The sequence below is a fragment of the Podarcis melisellensis genome (assembly GCF_964234715.1).
Source record: "Podarcis melisellensis genome assembly, chromosome: 5".
NCBI classification, from domain to species: domain Eukaryota; kingdom Metazoa; phylum Chordata; class Lepidosauria; order Squamata; family Lacertidae; genus Podarcis; species Podarcis melisellensis.
In genome coordinates this window covers 51,270,601-51,289,593 of record NC_138537.1, presented here as the reverse complement: position 1 = coordinate 51,289,593, position 18,993 = coordinate 51,270,601, and the positions used below count along the sequence as shown (strand labels likewise).

Below are 18,993 nucleotides of genomic sequence, written 5' to 3'. Positions count from 1 at the left end.
TGTACTCAAGGGTACGCAGTACTGGCATCTTGATTTTCTAGAAGAAAAGCACTGGTTAAAAGTGTGACACTTACTGTAAAAACTTCATGGTGAGTACTGAAACCCTTTTTCCTTGAAGAAAAGCACTGAGCTTAACTATATACTGTAGTATGCTGGATTAAAGGCCGGTAACCAATGCATATACAGTTCCTCAACCTGCAAAGGATGCTCTATTCATATTGATAGGGATAACACACACATATTTGCATTTTATGCAAAGGGATCTGTGACATCCATTACAATTAATTTGGCACTTCATATATTCAAGAGTGCATGAGGCTGGAATGTGTCTCCTCTAGGCAAACATTCCCCTGCAGTTTTGCTGCTGTGGACTATTGCAGCTTAGTATGCCTATGTTTGGGTCTTTTAAATGGAAAAGGCAACATTTTCTTTTTTATAAATTAGTCATCTCTTTCACATTCTAGTACAGAAAAATTATCACATAAAATAATACAAAAGCAGTTAACAGTCAAATGTCCTAGAAAGTGGACTGCGGAGGATTATGACTTTTTATTAAGATTTGCATAAAAGCTTTTGCTATTTTTTCTTGTTATTCAGCACGGTGTAAGTGTTTGCAGAACATCTTCTCTCACTGTGTCACTACCACAGAAATTGTATCTGAGGATTAAAAAACACATATATATTCATTAGTTTAAAAAGTGTTAATGTTTCATTTTTATTGCAAGTCCATTTTAGTAGGATGATTTAATTTTGCATCATACACTCCCAGAAAATGTAATAAATACAGAGTGCGCATTTATTTAATTTTGTATCAGCATTTTTTATAATTGTGTTGATTTTATCTTCATCTATTGAATATCTCTAATGCTAGAAAAATGTTGTTTATTTAAAGAACATTCTAAAAGGTTACTTAAAGAATCTTTGGGGGGTGGGGATTTAAGGCCCAGGCTTTTTTGCAAAAGGAATATTATACATCACCACATTGTATCCCTTTCCAGAGCCTTCTTATGTCACTGGGACCAATGTTTCCTGCAAAGAACCTCCCATGTTCATTCATTCTTATACTTTGATCATATTTGCAACATCCATGCAAACATCTTACAAAATTCCCAGCAGTGCACTAAGGCAGGTGTTAGGAACCATTAGCCCTCCAGAGGTTGCTGAACCACAATGCTCATCATCAATAGTCATTAGCTGCTGGGGCTGATGGGAACTGTAGTTCAGCAACATCTGGAGAACCAAAGATTTCCCACATCTGCACTAAGGGAAGGTTTTAGGGGGCACACTCAGCAGAAATAATTGGAAGGTTCCCAAACACAGTAGGGCTGCTTGATTGCACTTTAAACTAAGTGAAATTAGACACCTTACAATCTAACCAAGGGAGGCCCATAAGACCACAAAGTCCAGAGGGAAGGGCCATAAGGCAATTCACTTCAGCGGCTAACATTGCCTAACTGAATGAATGATGATAACTGAAAAACTTACCGTACATTTAAATGTCCATTCCTAAAGATACTTATCTGGGAGCAACCTTTGCTAAACTTAATGGAGCTTATTTCTGAGTAGGGGGGGCGGGTCCTAAAGTCCTAAAGATACTTACCTGAGAATATATTTATGTGTCACATGGTTGCTGTTCATATAATTTATTGTTATAAAATAAAATTAATTAATTTTAAATGACACATTGGACACACAGGGGTTTCTGTGTAAGAATGTCTAAATCTGCCCTGCACAACTATCAGTTTTAAATGCAACACCCTAACAATAGCTAAATCATAACCATAAGAGTCAAATTATGTACAAAATACACACTCTTTCCAATACTCTTTTTAAACATGTAACGAACCAATGCCAAGGCTAAGAGAGATGTGAGACCATGACTGGCCCAAGGTCACCCAGTGAGCATGGTCGAGAGGGGATTTGAACCCTGGTTTCTCAGGTAGGTCCTAATCCGATGCTAAGCACTACACCACTGGTTGTGTAGCATGAATGGCTAGCCTGTGGCCTTCCAGACATTGCTGGACTCCAAATCCCATCATCCTTGACCATTTACTACGTGGGTCAGGATTGCTGGGAACTGCAGTCCAGCAACTTGTGGAAAGACCACAAGTTTAGTCACCCCTAAATTTGTCTTTAAAGTATTCAAAATATACTAAAAACAGGCTACTGATTAGCATCTTTCTCCTCAAAACTCTCCTGCAACAGTGTTGGGCCTCTGGTCTATTTTGAAGATAATTGTATATCTTTAATAAATATTTATGGGTTGGTGCTTTTTTGTATAAAACAGCAAATGGATACATACACTGTCCCATCTTCTCCATCCTGTACTGTAATCTTTGCTGCTCCCAGTTTGGGCAAAGTTGGGTTTATGATATTGTTGTTCCACAGAAATTTAACCTTAGTAACTGATCCAACATTAAGTTGTACATCAATTAGGTGGGTATAAGTTTCATCAGGTTGGAGTTTCCCCCTTGGAGAGAAAAAAGATGATACATATACACAAAGAGGTTCTTTTTTTTTAACACTTATACATACATATGTCCATCTTCTCCATCTTGCACCTGAATCTTTGAGGCTCCCAATTTGGGAAAAGTTGGGTTTATGATATCATTGTTCCAAAGGAATTTAACTTTAGCTACTGCTCCAATATTGACGTCTATGTCGGTGAAGTTGGTATGTATAGTCCCAGGCTTCAACATTCCCCTTGAAAAATAAAAGCAGGTAAGTGATTTCCTTCATTATTGACTGATCATGCTGTGTCAGGTTAATTGACACAAGAGGATGTGTTGGCCATTGGTCCAGCCACTGTGGTTTCTAAGATGTTGTGTTCACAAGTGCACCATGTACTATTCAGTACCTAACACTGTAAGAGGTAACACACATAATCAGATTTGAACATCTCATTGGTATTGTCACATCTGAAGATACCAACACATCGACCTAGCTTCTTTTCCATCAGCTCCTGAGAATTTCACTTGCAATGAAGAAAGGGTGAATTCAGACAACCACTAAGTGAGAAGAAGGAATGCAAGAGTTTACTGCAAGAGTGGTCTGCAGCTCTTGCCCACATGGTAACCCTAGGGTTCCCATCCTCCTTCGACTGTTTTGAAAAATTGGGATTACTCAAGTAGGATGATGAAGCTGGGTTTAGTGATTATGGACAACCACCTCTCAAGATAGCACAGTAAGGTGTCAAATAGGGCACAAGGCACACAATCGGGTATGTGCAAAAGATGCAAGGATTACTATTGCAATATGTACATAAGAATAGAATTCAATTTTAAACTTTCAAAAAATATGGAGAAATGTAATAAGATAACAAGTAGCCAGCAGGAATGCTGAGAACCAAAAATCATGTGACCAGCAACAATACCAAGACCCAGATGCATTTCAATACACTAGTGGTCTTGCTCAGCAATTATCGTTGTTGTTGTTGTAATATAAATTTATTTATTTATATGCCACCCTTCACCTGAAGATCACAGAGCAGTTTACCACAAAACACAAAAATTACCACAATAACAAACAAAAACAATACCTCACCCCCCCAGTTTAAAAGGCCATAGACTCATAAATTGGAAACTGCTTTATACAAAGTCAGATAGTCCATTTGGGTCACTATATACAACTCTCAATGTCGAATGTTACTTGAGGTGAATCATTTGACTGGTCTTTATAGCTATTGTGAGCTGACCTGTAAGGTATACAAGTCTGACTAAAAACCCTAGTCTGATGAAAAATTATTGACAGGAAAGTATCTTATCCATAGATTTTTGTGTGGTAAGTCTGGAGATCTATAGGTTGATATGTGTTGCTCTGAGGTGCATTCCAATGCCCCACATTGATTCTAGGCAAGTTTATTTCAAGAGGAGGCAACACCACCGCATCTCCACATGGTTAGAATCACCACATCCAACTAGCACCTTTAAAGTGTGTAAATTATACAAGATGGGGAGAAGAGAAGGGGATCAGGGGGGCAGCTCCTCCCCTGACCTGCTTTTGAAGATTGGAATGGAACAGTAAACACAAAGGCTCTTTGAAAAAAACAAAGATCCTAAAAACTATGACAGCTTTATCCATGTAGATCTCAAAAGGTCCCTCAACTCTATGCATCCATGGAAGACATGACATAGGCAGCATATATAGTTGGATAAGCATAGGCTCATTTAAGAAAGCCTACAGTCCTCAGGTGATTTGGAGTAGATTATTATACGGTATTGCCTGGAGAGGTGCGAAATCTGCCAAAGGAATGCTATAATCCCAGTAGATAATGTATTGTCTAGACCACGATGGAGAATGAGGGCCAAATGCATGAAAGGGATACCAAAAATGTGCACTATATATATGTGGGTTTGTTTACTACTGTGTGCCAGAGTTTCTTTCCCCTCCACCATCCTTATATTGCATGACAGACAGGTGATATTTGGCTTAGATTAAAATGATTTATTGTAGAAATCATTTAAAATGTCCCTGCTATTAAATCTACTTTTCAGCACTAAAACACGTTGCTGCTGGCTAAACTAAATAAATAGCAGGCTGGAAAGTGACATTTTTGAATAGCTATAATGTACCAGGGCTTTTAGCTCAGACAGTCACAGCAAACAAAAAGCGGAAGCTTAAAATCACATTTCGGAAAATACCAGAGGGGCGTTTTCTCCCTCTTAACACAGATGACATTTGAAAATAGAGTGACTAACGTGAAAAAGTGTGGGTGGTATGTGTTCTAAATAATTTATGAGACCAGGACAGTATTCGACAAACAAAATTCTTCAGCATTGGAAACTTTGAAACTCCTGCCTATTGACATAAATTAGGCACCGTTGTTTTATTTCCTTCAGCACCTGCTTAAAACATTTTTACTTGGATAAGCCTATCCAGACACATAAATGTTGGTGTGCTCTAATTTCTTTTTTAGTTTACTGCTGATTTTAATTGTTTTTAAAATGTTTCTAATTACTTGTCTTTAACTATTTATATAGATAATTGTAATATTTCTTGTAAATTGCTTAGAAACGAGATTCAATCAAGCAGTATATACATTTTGAAATTAAAATGCCCAGAAAAATCCATGTCAATAAACGTGATACCACAAAATTAGATATCACTTTAAATTAAAACCCTGACCCATTTCTAGTTTTGTTGCTAGGAATTTCTTTCTGTCTTTTCAACCATTTATAAATCACTTAGCACCATCATCTTTAAGAGCTGTGCAGTATGGTTAACATGATGCAATAAAGATAAAACGACTTAAAACTAACCATGGAATGAGAAAGCTGACTGAAAATGCCCGCTGAAATAAAATTTTAAAAGGGCCTCATTTGATTCTGGAATTTCAAATGGGAGGGGATCTTTCTGATATCAGTTGGGAGGGAGCTCCACAAAACTGAGCCATGGTTCAGTTTTTGCATCCAAAATTGTTGGTAGGTTCTCAGGGTCGGCCCTATCATTAGGAGGAGTGAAGCAATGGCCTCAGGGTGGCAGATGCTGCTCTCCCCCCTCCCCCTGTGTGTAGGGGGTAATATATTGCCTCCTCCTGGGCACCTTATAAAAACGAGCTGTGAGAAAATAAAACAGGAGTCAATTAAGGAAGGGCTTTTGGTTGAGGAGGGGAAACAGAAGAGTTGTGTGAAAGTTGAAGGGAGAGACCTAACAAAGAAGGGAATGAAGCTGGCAGTGAAGAAAAAAGAAAGGCAAACTCTGATAAACTGAAATATCAAAGAGAGAAACTACCACCTACATGGCAATGGTTAACCGACATTATTGATCAGTTTCTGCTAAAAAGAGTGAGGCAAGTGCCTCAGGTGGCAGACACTGGAGGGCTGGCTGTTCCTCCTGAAACCCTGGGTCATTCTCCTCCGTTGGAAGACAGAACTGGGTCTTCCACATGGCTTCTTCCAAATCCATTAAACTAGGCCGCTGCTCTTGGATACTGTGGGGGATGGCTGTCCCATTGCCAGAGCTGAGGTAAATTTCAACTGCCACACCAGTTGGCTTATGGACATGGGGAGGGTTCTTGTCATTTGCATCAGAGGCAAAATGTATTGGGCTGGGCCTATCATTGATGATCTTTTTCAAGAAATTTGAGTTGCCAACTAACCAGAACTGGTTTGAGGCTAGGCCATGGAGGGCCATTGTCAGGGTTGGGTCACTGTTGGCTGTTGCCAAGCAACCAACTGTGGCAGGGAGCTGGGTCATTTATTCCGCCTTTTCCTCAGTCACCTGAGGAACTGTATTTAAGTTTTATACTGATTATAAATAATTCCAAGTCAGGCACTCACAGGGAAATGTGCAACTTTGCCCATGATGTTAAACTGGGGGCAGAAAAGTGTAAAAGAGGGCAGGGTTCCTGCAACTTTACAGCTGAGCTGAAGAGGGAATTTCAGCAGGTGTAGCCTGCATGACTTCTACACAACTATTAAAAGAAGGTGCATAAGCCCCATGCTCTTATGGACCCACCCATCTTAAACAAAAACTGCAAATGTACTGTGAAAAACACCACAACAGGGTGACTGGGCAGCAAAATGGCCGAAAAGAGTTACTGTAATTCAAACTGATGTGGATTCGGATAAGAAACACCCTGATTTGATATACAGTGGTACCTCGGGTTACATACGCTTCAGGTTACATACGCTTCAGGATGCAGAATCCGCTAACCCAGAAATAGTGCTTCAGGTTAAGAACTTTGCTTCAGGATGAGAACAGAAATCGTGCTCCGGTAGCGCAGCAGCAGCAGGAGCCCCCATTAGCTAAAGTGGTGCTTCAGGTTAAGAACAGTTTCAGGTTAAGTACGGACCTCCAGAACGAATTAAGTACTTAACCCGAGGTACCACTGTATATGATCCCTAAAGTGTCAGTAATTAGTAAATTTTGTAACGTTTAGTGTGCAATCCGAATTCCTGGCACAAAGGTTGGAGGGCTAGTTTAGGCTTATCAGCTACTATACCTCGACTGAGTTAGGATCCAGTGGATCCTTGGCTAACCCAGCTCTGTCCCTTTCTGCCCCCACAAATGTCTTCTTTCAGGGGCTTTTGCTTGCATCTGCCTGCCCACATTTTGGCAGGTATAATAGGGCTTTTCATACTGGAAGGGTGCACCCCACTCTGGTAGAGCCTGGCAGAGCTGAGTAGAGCTGAGCAGAGCACACTTGAGAAGCAAACTGGGTTTTTGCTGCTCTGTTATTTGTGTTTATTTTTTCATTTGTATCTGTATTTTTTGTTAACTACCTTAGAGGCTTTATTGCAGAAAGGTGGGTCATAAATTCAATAAACAAGTAGGCTAACCAAACAGAAAAGAGCTCTTGAGGTTAATGTAGAAAACTCCAGTTGCTAGAAAATTGTTAGAAGATGAAATAGAATGTATTGTAATGCAATATGAATCTGTTGTTTAGCTTTATTTGCATTTCTGTTCACCCCATAGGAAAAGAAAAAATATCAAATCATCTTACAAGTTGAAAAAGAGAAACAGAAAAGCAAATGTCAAGTAGGAACACATATTTTAAAATCTAGTTTTCTACCCACCGTACTTACTTGAAAATCTGATATTGCTTTGTGTTCCCTCCACTTCCATATAGGGCAATATTTATGTATCCACGGACACTGCTTCTTCCAGACAGAGTGACTGATATTTTGTACCTCCAACCTGAACAACACAAATACCAAGATTTTGATTTTCATCAGGCAAGTTCCTATGATTTTTGACATTTAACTCTTCTTCGTCTTAATTTTGTGTGTTGATATCAGATATTTCTTTTATGTGAAGGATTCAGACCAGAGGAACTTTAGCCATCATTTGCAAAACCAAATGTATTATGCAATATCCTCTTTCACTTCAAGTTGTGGAATTAATTGAATACTTCTCTAGGCAAAGAGTATGGCTCCAGGGTATAGTTCCTGGCTAGGGCAACTGCTTTGCATGCGGAAGGTCCCAGTTTCAATCCCTGGAATCTCAGCTGGGAACAGCTGGAAAAAACTCTTGACTAAATCCCTGGAGAGCTGCTGACTGTGTAGACAATACTGAGCTAGATAGACCACTGTGAATCAGAACACAGGTGCTCTGAATTATGGCACATTTGGTGTACATCTGTTTCTGATCTCTGTGCACAAAAGCTTGCTTTGTGTGTGGCTCTTACATGCTGAAACACTACACCTGTCTAGGCACAATTTAGCAGCATCTGAAGTGTTGTCTTGGCTTTTGGGAAAGATGCTGCCTGTTATCTAGGATATTTTTTTGCTCCACATACAAGATGGAAATCCAGACCAATAGAGCAAACTGTAATCTTTGTAACAAACTATTGTTTCATACAGTTCTCTGAGCTGCCAATATAGGATGAAGGTCAGCCTTCAGAGTTTACTCCAAAAGTGAACTTACGGGCAAAATCCTTGGCATCTCCAGTGTTCAGATAAAGCTTTGTAAATGAAGAGGTGAATCTGCCTTTAGATTCAATTGCATAGTGACCCATTTTAGGGCATCCACCATTTGGACATGGGAAGCAGCCATCCTAGTGAAAACAGGAAAACTCATTTTATTCATATCGCAACAATTATTTCTCTCACTTGTTGCACTGTTGGGAAGCCATCCCTAATAACTGTTCAACACCTCTTTCATTGTCCTGCCCTGGACAATTGACTTCTTGTTGTGGCTCAAAGATCAACTTGGAGGTCACGTGCCTGGGTACTGCCAGGTACTTTAAGGGCCCAAGACACAGACCCATGACATAAATTTGCATATGCTACTTTTTATGTACAGATTCCCTTTGGCAAATTAAGCTCTGCACTATGGAGTGTGCCAAGTTGTCCTGCAGGCAAAGTGGTGCTTTTTAAAAGGTTTTGCAAAGGCAGGACACCCAGGGCTGGTGCAAAAGTCCTCCTGGCCCACTCACTAATGCCACACCTGACCCATGCCATATTCTCAAGACATTTCAGAAGCAAATTAGTACATAGAAGAGAATTAAGGCAGCCTGCTGTCCTTAAACCTACTATAAAAGTCAAAACGCATTATCATTATAGAGCCTTTGTTAACTAAGCCTTGATTCTACGATTCACCTAATCTGCAAGCATTAATTGTGTGTTGTTCTCGGTGGTCTACATTATAAGAATGTTTGCATGGTTGATAACCCTTTAAGTTTAAGATGACAGAAGTCATCCTTTAACCCTTTAAGTTTAAGATGACATCTTGTACATGTCTTTCCCTTTGCCGTGGGAAAATAGCACCCTAGAGTTTATTTTAGGACTTTTACATTTGAAGAAGTTGACAGTTTCTGTTCAGAAAACAATGACAATAGTAATATGAATCTAGATTCAGGTAGGTAGCCATGTTGGTCTGATGCAGTCGAAATAAATAAATAAAAATTAAAAATTGTCCAGTAGCACCTTGGAGACCAACTAGGTAGTTCTGGGTATAAGCTTTCGTGTGCATGCACTCTGAAGAAGTGTGCATGCACACAAAAGCTTATACCCAAAACTACTACTATTTATTTCAATAGTAATATGAAGTTAATGTTAATCAGTCTTCAATTCTCACTGTGACTGCCTTGCATCATTCTGCTGCTAGTCCAGTAACCTATTCCCAAGATTCCAATTATTCTTTTATGGACCTTGACCTGTTGTACTGGTACAACTGCCTTAGAGTGAGTTGGTTCCCATGGCTTGGCATTACATGGTTGAGTCTCCACTTCATGTGCTTCCTCCTCCTCTCATTCATTGTGCTTAATTGGTTACTTTCTGGTTTGTGACAAACTACAACTTACAGTTGCATCCCAGCTGGCAAACTATGGTTCGCACTTGCCCTCCAAACCAGGAATGGAACTCATGATTTGCAACTGATTTGCAGTCCCAGCATGGAGGGTAGTTGAAAACCAGTTTTCTTATTTGGATATACCGGTAATTGCAAACAATGATTTGAAGCAAATTAAATGGCATATGAGAGGGAAGAAGGAGGATGAGGAAGACTACGTGAGCACAGGTCTTGTTCCCGTTCTCCTAAGGCATGGTTTGGCATTACAAATGACCAGTCTTTTTCTTCACACATAACCTAGTGTCAAGGGATCTTAGCAAACTGGAAAACTGCATTCTACTGCATGTGGATGATGAAGCAATAACACGAGGTGTTGCTCCTGAGATACACAAATAACATACCGTTTCAAATAAGTTGTATGCTGCGCAGGGGTAACCCAAAAATCCATCTGGGAAGACAATGCTATCTGAATAATACTTGTAGCTTCTCAAGTGGTTACAGGCCACAAAGTCACGGGTTCCTGTGCAAAAGAAACTGCTGTTATGTGCTATAGTTTACTTTTTGATTCTTCTTTGTATCATGTGCTTTGACCAAGGCTATATGCACAGCTTCTGCTTTTATCCCCCTTTCTGGATTTAACTACATTCTCTCTAACTGTTCACAACCACATTTCAAGCAATGGTAGATTCCAAAATACCCCCTTGTAAGATTAAGAATACATCAGCATTGGTGGGATAAGGGAAGGCAAACGATTGGTTACACTGGGTTACTTTAGCTCATGTTTGTTTTGCTGCAAAACAGCAACAGTTAGTTGCCTCTAAGGTTTGTTCTCAGCTTGTTGCTTGTGGTTCGTTTGGGGAAGATAAACCATGAGCCGAAGTTCAGACATAATACTAAGCCTAACCATGGCTCAGGTTCCAGTAGCATGAAAACTATGGCAAAGCATCCATAGTTTTCAAAAACTGCACTAGCACACTTCTTCATTCATACTTAGCCATGGTTTGGCTTAGCATTATGTTTAAATCTTAAATCGGAGATTTGACTTCTAGTAGTATCCCAGGTTTCATATCCTGTATGTAAATAGTCAATACCTGTTGCTAATATAATCCTTGATTCTTTATTCTTTTTTAACTTTGATAGTCAGTGTATGTAACAAAATTGGTATTGAACAGTTCTTCAGTCTTTGACACTCATAGGAAAAGCCACTGGAAAGTATTCTAACCCTGCAATTGTTCCCTGTATCTTTCTGAGTGACCTGTGCTTCATTAATAGTGCACAAACAGCATTGGGTACTATGACCAAAATTAATGTTGAGGGGTGAAATCTCATTCTTAACATTCAAACTTCCCCTTGAGTGATGTGTGAAATCGGAAGCATGGAAAACTGATCTGCTTCATCCCTAGCTCATTGTATCTGTTAGTAGAATCCCTTGTTCCTTTTCAATTCCATTTTGAATAGAAAAAGACGTGATAGAATTTGATTATTTTCACTGCCAAAAGCAATAATCACAAATGCAGCAACATACCCAAATATCAAGGTCATTCCTCATATGCTAACACCATTGTCTAGCACTGCTGCCAAGAAACTAAGTAAGAGAGATTAATTATGTTCTGTCCTCAATCTTCAAATCATTGGAATAGTTTAAGCGGTATTTACTTCTTTCATAGGCAGCTTTTCTCAACTGAATTAATTCCTGTTTGTTTCTATTCTGTATGCTAATTAGGGAAAATATTGGATGCAACAGAACTATAATTAAGTAGGTGTCTTTTTTATATCTGCCATCATATTGACAGTTTTTATGCCTGTTGAATCAGTGTAATGGAACAAGTTTTTCATAAATGAATCAGATAGGAGGTTTGGGGACATATAAGGATGACAAGGTTTGGGATATTTTACTAAGGAAGATTCATTAACACTTGCTATGCTTCTATAATGCAATCTAGATTTGTAGGGTTGACAAGAAAACACACTGTTTTTATTGCTGTATGTCATGATTTCTAGCCCTGGACTATATTTCATTTTCTTAAATTATCAAAGATTGAAAAATAATAGTAAATTCAAAAAATTCAGCAATAATCACACATGTACTTATATACATATTTGCTAATTATCAAAATAGGTACATAACACAAAATATGTACACAAATTATCTTCCTATCTACTATATAATTTGGAAAGTTGCTTATCTCTTCAGTATGGGTTGTATCCAATGCTAGTCAGAATTGATCAACTAAGATTAATAGAAATGACTAACGTAGGTTCATTAATTTTAATAGGTCTGCTCTGAGTAAAAATCAGGTTGTGTATACATTACCATTAATTCTGGCTTCAGTGTACTCCCATAGAACATGTTTCCTGCATCAAGAGTTCATTGAAAAGTCTCCTTTCCTCTCCTTCTGCCTGCCCACCAAATCTGCTCCAAAGGGTCCCCTTAAACCTCAGGATCAGATTTCTAGGGGGCACAGTGGGCTGAGGGGTCCACCATACAAGTCAAAGTCTGATGCATGAGCATAACAGCAGTGTTGGAAGCAACCCATTCATCTATACAGATTTAAGCATACTAATTTCAGCAGAAGAGATTTGAGTATATATTTTATTCTCTCATGGAAGTCAGTGGGATTTAAAAGGCTAAATGAATCTACTGTTGTAAGTATTTTGGTGGCATAACATAAAAAACTAAAGAAGGTATTGAACTGTAACCTCCAGCAGACAGTCTTTGGTGCCAAACCTTCTGTAGCACCAGCGCTCTGGAGCTTAGTCAGCTAATCAGATAGAGGGCACCCCTATAGGCTGTAGTGCTGGTCTTAGTGCTGTCAGTTGACCCTACAGCAGTGTGTCAAAACATTTTTTGAAGAGGGCTAGATTTGATGAAGTGAAGGGCCGTGGGGGCCAACCAAAGTTGTTGACCTTTTTTAGGATTGAAGTTGTTGAGCTTCTTTAACGGTTGGAGTTGCTGAGCTTCTTTTAGGATTGAAGTTGTTGAGGGTATTTCGGTTTTTATGCCAGGAAATAAACTGCCATAGGGGCTGGATTAAACCGACCGACAGGCTGGATTAGGCCCCCGAAACAGACATTGGACATGCCTGCCCTACAGCCTAAAGCTGGTCAACTCACCATGCAAAGCAATCATAAGAAGAGCCCTGTAGGATTAAGCCAAAGGCAGCATCCTGTTCTCATGGAGGCCAACCAGATGCCAGTGGGAAGCCTGCAAACAGCACCTGGGTGCAATATTGCTCTCCCCACTTGTAATTCCCAGCAACTGGTATTCCTCTGACAATGGATGTATAGCACAGCCACCATGGCTAGTAACCATTGATAGCTTTATCCTCTATGAATTCTCTTTTAAAGACATTTTGCAGTTGCAATCAAGAGAAAACAGATATTATAAAGCTCTTCCTTATAGGCTGGTCTAGCAGTCATCAACTGATTGAAGTAACTATGCAATCCCTCCCCTGTCTTCTATCTTTAATCCAGCCTTTGGACTCCAGTCTATTCATGACCACACATCCCACCTCTGTCCCTCTGTCCCTGTTTCCCTGATCTGATACATACCTTCCCAGATTCCATCAATGTCAACTATTTGTGAAATAGGATTCTTCTTACATCCCGGCATATATTCTCCTCCATTTGGATAAAAATCAAGGTGTCCTATAGCTTGACTTATACCAAACCCTGGAAAGTTCATAGCAGATAAGTATATGTTAAAACTGAAAGATTACATACATATTGTCGCACATGTTGTATACTGCAGTCAACTTACCCATGTATGGAATGGTTGGGGCTGAATCAGTATGAATAATGTCAACAAAATCAGCATGACTTTTATCCAGTCTGACCTCAGTTGGCGTGCCTTGAAAATAGGGTTGAGCAGGATCCAGTCCTATAAACATTTAAATGTTTGTTTCAAGAGATGAAAATTTATGGAATATCTTGAACCACAGTTAACTGAAGTAACAACTAACAACATATTATTGGAAATGGGAGCGGAGCTGGGAAAATTCTGATTCCCATCGGAACAATTTTGCATTCAATTATTTGCCAGGAAATCCCCTCAGACAAATTATCTGAACCTGTGCAGGATTGTAAAACACCTGTAGCTGCACTGATCCTGAAATATGCCCTATTCTTGTATCTCCAAGGAAGTGTTATATTGCTGGGCTTTCAAATGCCATTCTACAGTAGACTAGGCTACACCCAACAGCAACACATGCCAAAGTACATTCACACTTTCCCATTCGTTAAACACTTTCCCCCCCAATATAATGAGCTACTATAATTACATAAGTACAACATGGCAGATAAGATTCAAAGTCCATATTGATTGTCTTGATACCAATTTGCATTGCACCAACCTACCAGTTATTCTTCCAATTCCTGGTACTCTTCTTCCCATCTCACCACCTGCATGTGCCCCAAGGCTGTGGCCAATGAAATGAACCATGGATGGAGAGTATCCATACTTTGACTAAAAAAATAGCAATTGTAAAGAAAACAGCATAGACACTGGTAGATGTGTGTTATGGTTCATTCAATTTGTAACTCAATCTACACAAACCTTTATCCTTACAAGCTGAATTCAGCTTGGAGTCACTCCATGTGTGAGAGAGAAAGGGGGAGGGGGGAGGGGGGAGGGGGGAGACTGACTTTATGGGTAGCTTAAAGGTGCTGAAGGACATTGCAAAACTACAGAGTTGAAGAAAGACATAGCATATTTTTGGATTTCATATCTTTCAAATAAGATGCCAGCTAGGTTAGATCAACTTTCCTCCATATGGTGCCCTCCAGCTGTTTTTGATCACAACTCTCATCAATCCTAGCCAGTACATTGACTGGGGATGATAGGAGTTGTAGTTCAAAACAGCAGGACACCACAACATTGGTGAAGGCAGCATCAGTTCTTAACTGGCGCTTGTTACTTAGCACAAATAATGTATATTGAGATGGTCTGTAGCTCAGTGGATATAATACCTTTTGGATTTTGACACAGGAGTTCTGAATTTTGTTCTTAGCTGTGGACTTCTGCTTGGTGGCGTTGGGAAAGTCACTATGGTTATTTTGTTTCATTTCTAAACCATTTGTATGTTATCTATGTATTTATTTTATATTAAGGGTTCTATTTTTGTCTAACTGCTTCGCATATTGCTGCATTAAATTTGAATCAAGTGCATAATTAATATATGACTTTGCAAATCTTGCGGTAGTCAAGAATGCATATTTAAAACTGAATACTAGGATTATACTTCCTTGCTAAAATTTCAATATTGGCTTAGCTACAAGTGACAACCTTTTCCTCTCCCCAACAAAACATCTTCCCAGAATATGGTAACTGAATTTTGACACTAAACTCACTCTGTCCACCAGATGATATAATAAATTGTTTCTTGTATAAAATAATGCTTGGAAAAGTATTTGGGTGGGGTTTTTTGCCCAGGTTTTATAAAATGATTTAATCTTTCTTGTCACGGATGCCTTCCAGTAACTGTAGGATTCATAACTATGGCATAGTGAATGGAACTGCTCTTACCTGAAGGACATTTACAAAGTAGGCCACTTCAGCTCCCACCACACGGATATTGTTCGATGCTTGGGTGTATGGACACCTGGAACCACTACTCCAGTCTATGCAGATGCAGTTCACATCTTCCACTTGAAACATCCTCTGATGCAAACAGAGTAAAAACAAACTTGAGGGACAGCGTTCTGGCTCCACAAATCCTGAATGTTCTCTTTGTGCTAAAGCACCACTTATCCTATTATTCACAGAATTGTGCTACTGTAGCCACCTTGGCTGGCAGCTGCCTTAGGGCATTTTACCTTTGTCATGTTTCATCGTTCATTTCCTTGTGTTATCTATTTTCACTATACTAGCAAAGTTTGGAGGCAAGTGCTACTCCTAAGTAGCCACAGTGGCATCACACACATACACACACACTAGGGAGAGGTATTAGCATACTTGTAGAAACCCCAAGGTTTCCAGCAATACAAAAAAGATGCAACATACAACCCTGATTTTCAAACCCTCCGAGTCCAATGATCACCGAATGATGAGTGTTGAGGAGGTGGAAACTGGAGAAGAGAGGGGAAATGGAATGGAGTATCGTAGAAAATGGCAGGGTTGGCTGGCTGGAACCCTGAACAAGAGCACTCCACACTGCAGCATTTCTAGGCCCCACATGGCCTAACTGTTTTGCAAGTGAGTCAAGTAAGAGGAAAATCACTTCATATTTTAAGTATCAGAGCCTCAGAAGCATTTGAGTACGACAGATCTGGCTTCATTTTAGGGTACTGGATGACATGATCTTTAAATCCCTCCAAGAAAATACTTTAGTTAATCCTGACAAATGAAAATCTGAACTCACAATTAAGTGCAAGTTCATAATTCTTATAGTTGTTGTTGTTGTTGTTGTTGTTGCATGTTCCCTGTGGCAAATTGCTAACAGGCAAAGAGCTATGATAATTGTGAGGGCTATATGTCTGGATATGAATGTATTTCAGAGCTATTTCATGAACATTACATTGTACTATACCTTGCACATGTCTGACAGCCAGTTTTCTTCACCTTGATCTACAAATCCATGGGTAATGAAGCGAGTTATCTTGCTGGCATTAAAATTTGAATAATCAATCGTTTCTGGATTAATTGCAGTGATTTCCTGTGAAAGGTATGAAAGAATATAAACTTTAACTGCTTCTCCCAACCCACCTAAAACTGAGTGAAAGTACCAAACACCATCCATAATGATTGAGATGTGTTTTAATTCACCCACACTGTCTGTGAATTTCTGTATGTTCACAGAGGTGTTCTCTGAGGCCACCTCCAGATGACCTGCTTTTTGAGCACTCATCCTGATTTGTTTGCAGTGAGATTAGATGGTGTTGGCCATTTAACAGGCATTCATTAAGATCTGAATGTAGGGATGTTAGACAACATTGTTCAACACTTTCCAGTTCATTTTTCTGCCACTTTCCTTATTGCAAAAAAATCTGATACTTTGGGAGAAGTGGGTCTGCAGGGCAAGACCTCCCAGTCAACTATAATTGTGCCACCTGAATTTGCCCATATGTGATTGAATCCTAGCTGAAAATAGCACGCCTGGAAGTGCCCTTAGAGTATTATCCCCTTTTATTCTGTGTATGGGGAAATCTTGAAATTTTACATGGTTGTGGGCCTTACTTGGAAGTTATTAGGGTTCTGCTTTGTGTAGAGAAGGAAGCGAGTGTTTATTCTTGTTGGGGACCAAGGTAACTTTGCGATTGGTCGTTGTACAGTTCCAGCCCATGGTATATCATCTGAAAAGCAGCCCAGTCGGTCATAGCAGACTTCTTTTCCTGTTATATGGGGAGCAAATAACCAAAGCGTGAGTGACCAAAGTACTAAAAGAATTCATAGTCTGTCCTTTTTTGATGTTCAGGCAAGCTCATGTGAAATAAGACAGTTATTTAAGACTGCTTCCAGCAATTGTCTCATGTTCAGAATAGTGGCACAATATAATGCAGAAGGACTTGTACGTGTTAACAGAGCAATTGGTTTGTGAATAAAATGTTTAGATAGGTTCATCTTTCCATTTTGGTTTCTTTCTGTTTTCATTTTATCAATCTTAAATTTCAATCTTTAAAATTAAAATTCATCAGCATTTAGCATAAATTTCTCCAAAAATACACACTTTTATGTAATTTGGCCAATGCAAACATTTTTGTAAAGCCATTTTCCTTAATATACTGCACTTTGATGTGTTAATTTCAATCACATTTACCTTTTATACTTTACCCTAGTATATGCATTTTTGTACACATCACTTAGCTGAACAACTGCATTTCAAAATTTGGAGACATGAATTTTGAAGGATGATTGTATTACAGTTTAATAATAATAATAATAATAATAATAGTAATATTTTTTATTTATACTCCGCCCTCCCCGGGACTCAGGGCAGCTAACATCAGGTATAAAAACAATTGATTAAAATGCAACTTAAAAACAGGATTAAAATACAACTTAAAATGCAGCCTCATTTCAGTGTTGAAAAGGCCCTGGCCCTGGTTGAGGCTAATCTGAATTCCTTAGGACCCGGAACCTCTAGAGTGTTGCTATTTATGGACCTTAAGGTCCTCTGCGGGGCATACCAGGAGAGGCGGTCCCATAGGTATGAGGGTCCTAGGCCACAAAAGGCTTTAAAGGTCAAAACCAGCACCTTAAACCTGACTCTGTCCTCCACCGGGAGCCAGTGCAGCTGGAAAATCACTGGGTGAATGTGGTCCCGCGTCAAGGACCCTGTGAGGAGCCTCACCGCGGCATTCTGCACCCGCTGGAGTTTCTGGGACAACTTCAAGGGCAGCCCCGTGTAGAGCGAGTTACAGTAGTCAAGCCTGGAGGTGACCGTCGCATGGATCACTGTGGCCAGATCAGGGCGGGAAAGGTAAGGGACCAACTGTTTGATATGGCGGAGATGGAAAAATACTGCCTTTGCAGTAGCTGCAACCTGCGCCTCCATGGAGAGGGAGGCGTCGAAAGTTTCACCCAAACTCTTGACAGAAGGCACTGGCACAAGTTGAGCCCCCGCAAGAGATGGGAGTTGTCCCCCCAACCCCATGCCGTCCCGACCCACCAGAGGTCCTCTGTCTTCAAAGGGTTTAACTTCAACCGGCTCCCACATAGCCATCCAGCCACATCTTCCAGACATCTGGTCAGTGTGTCCAGAGGCCGACTCAGGATGGCCATCCATCAACAGATAAAGCTGGGTGTCATCAGCATATTGATAACAACCCAGCCCAAAACTCTGGACAATCTGGGCAAGGGGGCACATAAAGATGTTAAAAAACATCGGGGAAAGGATTGCGCCCTGCAACACTCCACACACCAAGCGGTGCTGCGACAACATCTCCTTCCCTAGCACCACCCTCTGTCCCTGACCTGAGATAAAGGAACGCAGCCATTGTCGGACTGTGCCCTGAATCCCCACATCGGCAAGGCAGTGGTCCAAAAGTTCATGATCAACCATGCCGAAGGCCGTCCTGACCCGCCTCAGTTCAGTTGTCTACGGAGATCATCTGTTAGGGCGACCAGAGCCATCTCGGTACCATAACCAGGGCAAAAGCTGAAATGGAATGGATCCAAAGCCAATGTTTCCTCCAGAAACCTACCAAGCTGTTCAGCAACCGCTCTCTCAATTACCTTACCCAGGTATGAAAGATTCAAAACTGGGCAGTAATTGGATAGATCTAAAGGATCTAATGATGTTTTATTTAAGAACGGACACACCA

At 40.0% G+C, this 18,993-nt stretch overlaps 1 protein-coding gene across 1 annotated transcript; it reads right to left on the bottom strand.

The window, feature by feature from the left end:
* Window positions 1-501: 501 nt before the first annotated feature.
* On the bottom strand, window positions 502-18,731 carry LOC309370635 (pancreatic triacylglycerol lipase-like; the record flags this gene model as incomplete). The annotated part of the gene is made up of 12 exons (XM_081912548.1): window positions 502-657; window positions 2,303-2,470; window positions 7,527-7,638; window positions 8,368-8,497; window positions 10,134-10,252; window positions 13,285-13,404; window positions 13,493-13,612; window positions 14,089-14,197; window positions 15,257-15,391; window positions 16,260-16,385; window positions 16,907-17,061; window positions 18,644-18,731. 12 exons carry the CDS (start codon window positions 18,729-18,731, stop codon window positions 594-596), a joined length of 1,446 nt encoding a protein of 481 aa, XP_081768674.1. The 3' UTR covers window positions 502-593.
* Between the last annotated feature and the right edge of the window lie 262 nt (window positions 18,732-18,993).